The 8,531-nt window shown below is 38.6% G+C and overlaps 1 protein-coding gene across 1 annotated transcript; it reads left to right on the top strand.

Moving 5' to 3' along the window:
• Nucleotides 1–992: 992 nt before the first annotated feature.
• LOC137728709 (eukaryotic translation initiation factor 3 subunit D-like) lies at nt 993–3,866 on the top strand. The gene is made up of 2 exons (XM_068467451.1): nt 993–2,767; nt 3,422–3,866. The coding sequence occupies exon 1, from the start codon at nt 1,076–1,078 to the stop codon at nt 2,762–2,764; it is 1,689 nt and encodes a 562-aa protein (XP_068323552.1). The 5' UTR covers nt 993–1,075; the 3' UTR covers nt 2,765–2,767; nt 3,422–3,866.
• The last annotated feature ends 4,665 nt before the right edge of the window (nt 3,867–8,531 follow it).

Here is an 8,531-nt window from a genome sequence, read left to right as displayed (position 1 = left end):
TTGGCTAACACATCATGGTTGCCACATATTGTGTGTTACGCCATGCTTCATCTTCTTCATCAGACTCCTCATCTTCTTGTCTCATCTGCGCCGATTTTTCTTCCAATTTGGAATTGGATGAGGACCCTCAGTTGGATTCCGAAGAGGATCCAAAGTTGGAATTCATTGCAAACTTGAATTGAAAGAGATTGAATTCAAATGTGTGTGAATTATAGTCCAATATCCACCCTATTTATAGCCCAAAAAATTTCAAATCCAACGGCTAGCTAACGTTATGCTTACGTCACTTAGCTGTTGGATTTGAATTTAAGTTGTAGTTTTTAAATACTAAATTATGTTTGGCTCTATGACCCTTTGACTCCTGGTTGGAGATGGTTTTTTGTGACAGGGCTAAAAGGAGCCCTATGGTCCTCGGTTGGAGATGGTAAGAAATATGATCATGCACTGTTCATTAAAATATTAATTTCTTGAATGGCCAGAGGGCTAAAACGAGCCATCTGGCCAGCCTTCGGTTAGAGATGGCCTAAGTGATATGGTCATGCACTGTCCATTAAAATATTAATTTCTTGGAGAGCCAGAGGGCTAAAATGAGTCCTCTGGCCCTTCTTCGGTTGAACATGGCTTTAGTACTTCGGTTTAATGATATTCATTTTCGCTTGTAAGTGACAGGTCTTAGGTTTAATTCTCTTAAAGGGTGAATTTGAACCATATTATTATTAGTCCGTTGTGAGGTTTAATCTACCCCTTTCTCTTAGTAGATATCATTTGTTCAAAAAAAAAAAAAAAACAATGGTACTTTTAGGTTTAGGAGAAAACCCTAGCCACTTCCACACTGCCCTTAATATTCGGTAACTTTGCGAGGCCCAATAAAATATAATTGGACTAGGAAAAACCCCCTACCTTAGTCGAGATTCAAGACCCAGAAACACCAACAATTCATAACGGCCGGTGGCAGAACAGTAAATTCACATGGCATAAAAACCGTGCGTACACTAGGGTTTTAAGCCCAAACCCAATCTGGAGTAAAGCTTCCGACTTCCACTGTCTTCCTCTGAATCTCACAAATCCAGCAATTATGGTCGAAGGTTTCGAAGTCGGCGGCGTCCCTTTCAACCCCGACGGGTGGGGCCCACCTGAGAGCGCCACCACCTCCAATTTGCCCCAAAACGTCCCCTTCGCCCCCTTCTCCCGCTCCGAGAAGCTCGGCAGGATCGCCGACTGGACCCGCACCTTCAACAATCCAGCCCGCTCCAAGAACCCATCCGACGCCGTCTTCGACTTCTCCAACGGTGAGTCGTTCCCCGGCTCCGCCGATGACGACGCGTCGTTCCGTCTCGTCGATGGAAAGCCCCCGCCGCGCCCCAGATTCGGCCCCAAGTGGCGGTTCCAGCAGCAGCGACAGCTCCCCCACCGCCGCGACGAGGAGGTCGAGGCCAAGAAGCGCGAGGCCGAGAAGGAGCGAGCCCGCCGTGACCGCCAGTACAACATGAACCGGTCCAACGTCAATGCCCCGCGCCGAGAAGCTGCGGTTTTCAAATCTTCCGTCGATATCCAACCTGAGTGGAACATGCTCGAACAGATCCCCTTCTCCACATTCTCGAAGCTCTCGTTTTCTGTTCCGGAGCCGGAGGATCTCCTCTTCTGCGGCGGACTCGAGTTCTACGATCGCTCCGTCGATCGAATCACCCCCAAGAACGAGAGGCGGCTCGAGCGGTTCAAGAACAGGAACTTCTTCAAGGTCACCACCACTGACGATCCCGTCATCCGCCGCCTCGCAAACGAGGATAAAGCCACAGTCTTTGCCACAGACACCATTCTCTCGACTCTTATGTGCGCACCCAGGTCAGTTTACTCTTGGGATATTGTTGTTCAGAAAGTTGGGAACAAATTATTCTTTGATAAACGTGATGGGTCGCAATTGGATTTGCTTTCGGTTCACGAGACATCTCAGGAGCCATTGCCTGAAGCTAAGGATGATATCAATTCAGCTTATTCGTTGAGTGTCGAGGCTGCTTATATCAATCAGAACTTTTCACAGCAGGTTTTGGTTAGGGATGGGAATAAGGTCACATTCGATGAGCCTAACCCGTTTGCAAACGAAGGAGAGGAGGTTGCTGCCGTTGCTTATCGCTACCGAAGGTGGAAGCTTGAGGAGGGAATGTATCTGGTTGCGAGGTGTGAGGTGCAAAGTGTTATGGAGGTGAATAATCAGAGGTCGTTTTTGACCCTGAATGCGCTTAATGAGTTTGATCCCAAGTATTCGGGTGTCGATTGGAGGCAGAAATTGGAGACTCAGAGGGGTGCTGTATTGGCAACTGAGCTTAAGAACAATGCCAACAAGTTGGCTAAATGGACTGCCCAAGCCCTCTTGGCCAGTGCCGATTTGATGAAGTTGGGTTACGTTTCGAGGGTTCATCCTCGTGATCACTTTAACCATGTGATTTTGGCTGTGGTAGGATACAAGCCCAAGGAGTTTGCCTCGCAGATTAATCTCAACCAAAACAGTATGTGGGGGATTGTGAAGTCGATTGTGGACTTGTGTATGAAGTTAAATGAGGGCAAGTATGTGCTTGTTAAGGACCCGTCGAAGCCCCAAGTTAGAATCTATGAGGTGCCTCCAGATGCTTTTGAGAATGATTATGTGGAGGAACCACTGCCCGAGGATGAGCAAGTTCAGCCACCCACGGAGGAAGGCCAAGGTGCTGAGCCGAATGTTGCTGCTAATGATGTTGAGGATAAGCCGGCTGATGCTGTTGCCGCTTGAAGGGTAATTTTCTATCTGCATTGTGTACTGTAGTGTCGCATTTGTGTTCCTTATCATTTTAGTTTTCCTTATTTTGAATAATTATGGGCTTAAGCATTTTAATAATCTCATCGAATCATGTTTACATTTTAATAAGTTGAAGGTTCCTGATGATTAACGTAATGGTTTGCTTTAGTCATTAAACTTAAACCCAAACAAGACGGTGCAAGTTTGCAGGAAAAATTCTTGGCGAGTAACTCTAGTCCTTTCTTCTTCAGATTTAGATTCCATTGTTTTTCTATCATGGATAATTGGATTAAACTGAGAGAGAGGGGATCAATGTATGAGAACCGCACTTTGTTTATTCAGTCTCGACTCATTCTTGTGTTATGTTAGAGGAGTTTTTATTGTAGTAGAGACTCAAGTTGGACAATGTTAGAATATATCTTTCTGTTAGGATACTCGTGTATTTCCCGAGTCACTCTGAACTCTTCTCGTTACTGATCTTGAATTGAAATCGTGGGTTCTGTGATGAATGTGTTTACTTCTTGAGGTCACTAATTGATATTTCACATGTATTGCCTGTTGTATGATGCGGTCTGACTTTTGGTCATAATAACGTCGGATATCTCTTACCCTTATGTTACTGATTTATTCATCATTGATTGGTGACTGCAGATTGAAATCGATTTTCACAATTGCTAACAACGGGGAGACCTGGCTACGTCTCTAATGGTTGCAATGCGAGAGATTATAAGGCTATCAACTCAGATTTGAAGTTAAGCTAACTTTTATTGCTTCGTTGGCATAAAGTTCTTACGAGCATTTTGTAGCTGCGCCATTTTTTAAACCGGCTAGAGGAAACTATCAGATCATGGGAATGGTTTTGTTTCCCTTTTTTTAACCTCGAGTTTAGTGATATGTTATGCTATTTTATGGTACTTCAGTTTTGTCTTGCTATTTTGTATTGAAGTCGTTTACCTTCCTCATTTTTTCGATATCACTCTGCCTAATGAACCAAACGAAGTGGCATATTTACTTGACTGTCTGGTTTGGTTTCTTGGCCACTGTATTTGGAACTTCAGATGTTTTGTTTCCTGTAAATACATTTGTGTTTTGATTGTCATGTTAGTAGATTGCTCGTTTTTACCAGCTGTAGAGTAGCTCTTGTTTCTCAATAATTCCAACTCGTCGGCCCAGCCAAACGATAGCAATTTACATGAAGCGAGTACACCGTCACTTTGGCATTTTGATTGAATAATGCAATGCCACGTTGATAAAGTGAGTTTCTGCGCTTCATCCTTCGTTGCTATCGAAAAATGGACAACAAGAAGAACATGCAACAACCAGATTGGGTTGAAAAAGTTTGGGCATGGCTTGTAGTTACACCATATGATTACAGTACCATAGCCCGTTATGATACGGTTGTAACCCAACTGTTTCCTGGGCGATCGTTTACCAATCTCGAAGATCGACATGATCATGTATGTTGGTTACATTGGAGGGATTCGAACCCAAACAACTCATTTTTTCACCATTTGTCACTGGTTACATAGCAGGGAAAGAATAGCAAATTGACTCCAGATTAATTTGAATCGTAACACACGTTTCTATTGATAGAAGATAGTTTTAACGAAACACTTTCGGTATTGTTCACTTTTAACGAAGAATCACATTTTTACCTTTTCCTAGTACTATTCACTACAATTTTATTTGTCATTTTTCATTCAAACTAAAGGTTTTTTTGATTTTTCGTTAGTTTTCATTTGAAATAATGCAAGAACTATGCATCGGAAAGATAGACAATATATAACATGTAATAATTGCACCAAGATTTTTTATGATAAAATCTTCCACCTATACATGTCCATCGAGAAAGACACAAGATAATTGACATGCATTAGTACTAATAATAATGTATTTATAAACAAGACCTCTAGCGTCGCTGCTGAATCAATGGGAGCTACATAGGAAACGAATTTTCATAGAACATTTCACCGAACATGACGGTTCTCCCAGCATAATGTCTTACATATTAAATAGAATTTTACAATAACGACAAATTAATTTTACTTAAGTTACGAGATAGAAAGGTAAAAATACTTCAACACGTTTCTTTTCGGTTTCTTTTTGTGAGAATTCGGGGATATGTGAATCTTGTCGATTTATCGTACATCGTACGGTCAGTTTACGTTATGTACTGTTTATATTCAATTTTAAATAAAAAAATTTAAGTAATTTCTGACCGTACAATGTACGATAAACTTATAAAATTCACGAATTCTTGAAATCCTCTCGCAAAAAGAATCCCGATTCAAAAATACTTGGCATGTAGGCACTCGAAAAATAATCTCATTGCACTTTAATTATGAAAATGTTTGATAATTGGAGGTCCGGATCAGATTGTGTTCATCATTATATATTATTTTAATTTTCTCTTTAAACTTTGGCGTTTGGGAAACGGCAAAGGGCTGTCCGGAAGCCATCATTGGTCCGCGACTGCGACTGTCATTTTGGAATTTACATTTCCAAATTAGACCTGGATTGTCTGCTCTTATATTTTGTGATCAAGATTAAGCCACGTTAATATTTTATATTGATTTTTTTTATAGAAATAATAAGATAAAAAATAATGAAAATAAAAAATATTAACGTACGTTAGCCAATAAGAGGGGATGAGAAGAGTATAAAATGGTGAGAGCAGACAATACAAATCCTTCCAAATTTCCGCCTAAATATATTGAAAAAAGAAGAGATCAATTATTAATATTTTATGCTGAGCTGCTGGGCATTCATTCATCCTATATATTTGTATTCTGCAACTCTACCGTGTACCATGCGAGCATTCATCCTATTTCTTGTTCATTCTGTTTAAATTTCGATATATAATTACTTGTGTGGGTGGGACTTATTATTTAGTGAAATGATTTTTGCATTTTTATTTTTTGATGCACTTTTTTATAGCAATATGATTGAATAAATCAAAGAAAACCAACGAGTGAGAATAAAAAAAGGAATGCGGAAAGAAAAAATGACAATTTCACTAACACCAGATCCTCTTTCCATAATTGAGCTTATGAAAATATTCATTGTCATTGGAAGAAATGTTAGCAACATTAACACTAGTTTCGGTGTTGGATCCTTTTTTTTCTTTTCTTTTTTTCAGCAAAAGGAACGTGTTATTTTTTTTTTCAAAAAAATACATTTAATGCTTTTGAAATTAGACTTCTTGTTTTTACTCTTCAATCTCAAGCCAAAAATATTAAAATGTCTCGTTTTTATGTTTAAAAATAGCATTTGATAAAATGAGAAGATCAAAATGCAAAAGTTTTTAACACTTTTTGTCGTCGCATTATAAGGTGGTACACCACGTTTCAAATATAAATCGAATGATAATATAGTTTTCAAAGTCTCTGTCTTTATATTATGACAGAAGATGTACCATATTTTGTTCTAATTACATTATAAAATATAGGTTTTTTACCTAAAATGGTCCATAAGATTGACATAATTCTTCATTTTGGTCCCTGAGGTTTGAAATCGATATAAGTGGTCCCTGAGTTTGTTCACTATCACTCATTTTGGTCCTCCTGTGAAAAATCTCCATTAAATAAGGATAAAATGACAAAATATCCTCAATTTTGTCAAATCATTTTAGACCTTTGTTTATTAAATTGAGTGTATTTTTATCATTTAGATCCTTATTTAACATAAAATTTCACGAAACGATCAAAATAATTGATGTTAAACAAACTCAGAGATCACTTCTATCGATTTCAAATCTTATGAACTACTTTTATCAATTTTAAATTTCAAAAATCAAGGTGGCATATGTCTAAGAATAGGCCGCCCAACAGGCTCTCGGAAGCTCGACCCATCGACAACGAGTGCCATGTAAACATATAATGGTTTGAGCTATACGTGGCGAAACTAGTGATTGAGGCCCATATATACAAGGAGATGATAGGAGTAAAGCGGAAAATCGAGTCTCTGCTTTTTTGGTGTTTTTAATGAAAAGAAAAAACACTGTTTTAGATTTTGATGTCGGTTTAATGCAATCGGGGAAATGTAGGAAAAGCGTGGCTGTGAGAGACTACTTTTACCAGAAAAAGGAACCAAATCATCACTATAAGTCTTATGTAGATGCAGTTATCGAGTATATACGTTGAACAACATGAATACAAGGCAATAGATAACGTACCCAATCATCACGCATGCCATTTGGAATTAAAATGTTAGGAGCTTAGCGGAAAGGGATCCTCTCCGGAACCCTTCCTCCTAATTCTTCAAGTTCGAAAATTTGGACCGTTGAAATTTGATTTTACGGCTACAAACCGGAGCCCATTTTAAAAGTTATAATAACTTTAGCCGTTTGATCAAATTTCAATAGCCCAAATCTTCGGACATGGTGGATTAGGAGGAAGGGATCCGGAGAGGATCCCTAGTGTTGGTGAATTATACGATTATGACAAAGGCCGAAGACGTGGAAATGCCTCTATGATTCTTTTTGGCCTTTGGAGAATAACGGACCGTCGTGGCAAAATCACCAATTGTCATCTTTTTTAAAATAAAAAAAAAAATAGTGTAGCTTTAATAGTACGTAGCACTTAGTGTTACTGGTGTCTTACCCGTTAAATTTGATCTACACAACTATTAAATATTTTATTTTCAATCTCAACCATTTATTTTTTGTATCACTTAATGCTACGTATTATCCAAGAATAATTAATTGTTCTCTATCAACCTTCATAATGTTAACCCTATGTATATTGTTACAACTTACATATATTTTATATATGCGTGGGAGTCTCCTCAAATTTAACATGCACTTGAATGCGGATAGAGAAACGTAAACTTACAAACACTATATTACGCGTTTGACACAAGATTTTGCCCCAGGCATGCATGACCCATCACGAACCCTTACTTGATTATGCATGCACATAGTTCACAGCCAATAGACGACCACAGAAGCCGCAGTTATCTTGTCAAAAAAAAAATGACCTTCATCAAATTAAATCCACACATCCGCCAACTTCTATCTGTATAATCCAGGAAATTAGAGCATCTAATTGGCTCCCTAAATGAATGCTTAGACAAAATATAAGGAGAAGTTTAAATTTTTTTTATCTCCAATCACACTATTTATTATGCTTTATGATCACATAATCTCAAAATTTAAATTTACCGGCGGTAATAAATAAAATCGACGAAACCAAGTTAACCAACCACGTAACATTTTCTCAGCTTTCAACCCCAAGTCTTCTACTCCACACAACTTTTCTTGACCAGGCCCCACTACACCCATGATTTGATGTAACTTTTAACGTTTTACATATCCAAAATTTGAAACACCTCTGTTTGGTAAAAAAGGCCAATTTTTCAAAGACCAAAACGGCCCCCACTGCAGCTCCTTTTCAGGGTTCGTCGACGTGGTTTTACGGACCTTTCAAAGAATCCAATGGCTCAAGCTCAGTGCATCAGACACTGCATGCATGCATGCCGAGGCCAACTTTATTGCTTTCTTTCTTTATTTAATTTGTTTATTTATTTATCCGAAATGAAAGCTACGATCATGTCTGCCACAGGACAAGCTGTACCGTATCCGACCGTTGAAGATTTATCATTTTTCACTACAAGTTAAACTAACACAGTGTGTCAGTATATGCACCTTAGGTTAAAATCCTAACGATGTTTTCTTCTTTTTGTATTTAAATTCAAGTTCACATTAAAATATCGTCTTACTAAAAACACTTTAACATATAATTAATTCAAGATTATATGGACG

Source organism: Pyrus communis, chromosome 3 (assembly GCF_963583255.1).
Source record: "Pyrus communis chromosome 3, drPyrComm1.1, whole genome shotgun sequence".
Classification (NCBI taxonomy): Eukaryota; Viridiplantae; Streptophyta; class Magnoliopsida; order Rosales; family Rosaceae; genus Pyrus; species Pyrus communis.
The sequence above is the reverse complement of the archived record's forward strand: the minus strand, read 5'-3'. Positions and strand labels throughout refer to the sequence as shown.

Coding starts and splice junctions, on each gene's coding strand:
- LOC137728709 (XM_068467451.1), top strand. CDS start 1,076: ATGGTCGAAGGTTTCGAAGTCGGCGGCGTCCCTTTCAACCCCGACGGG.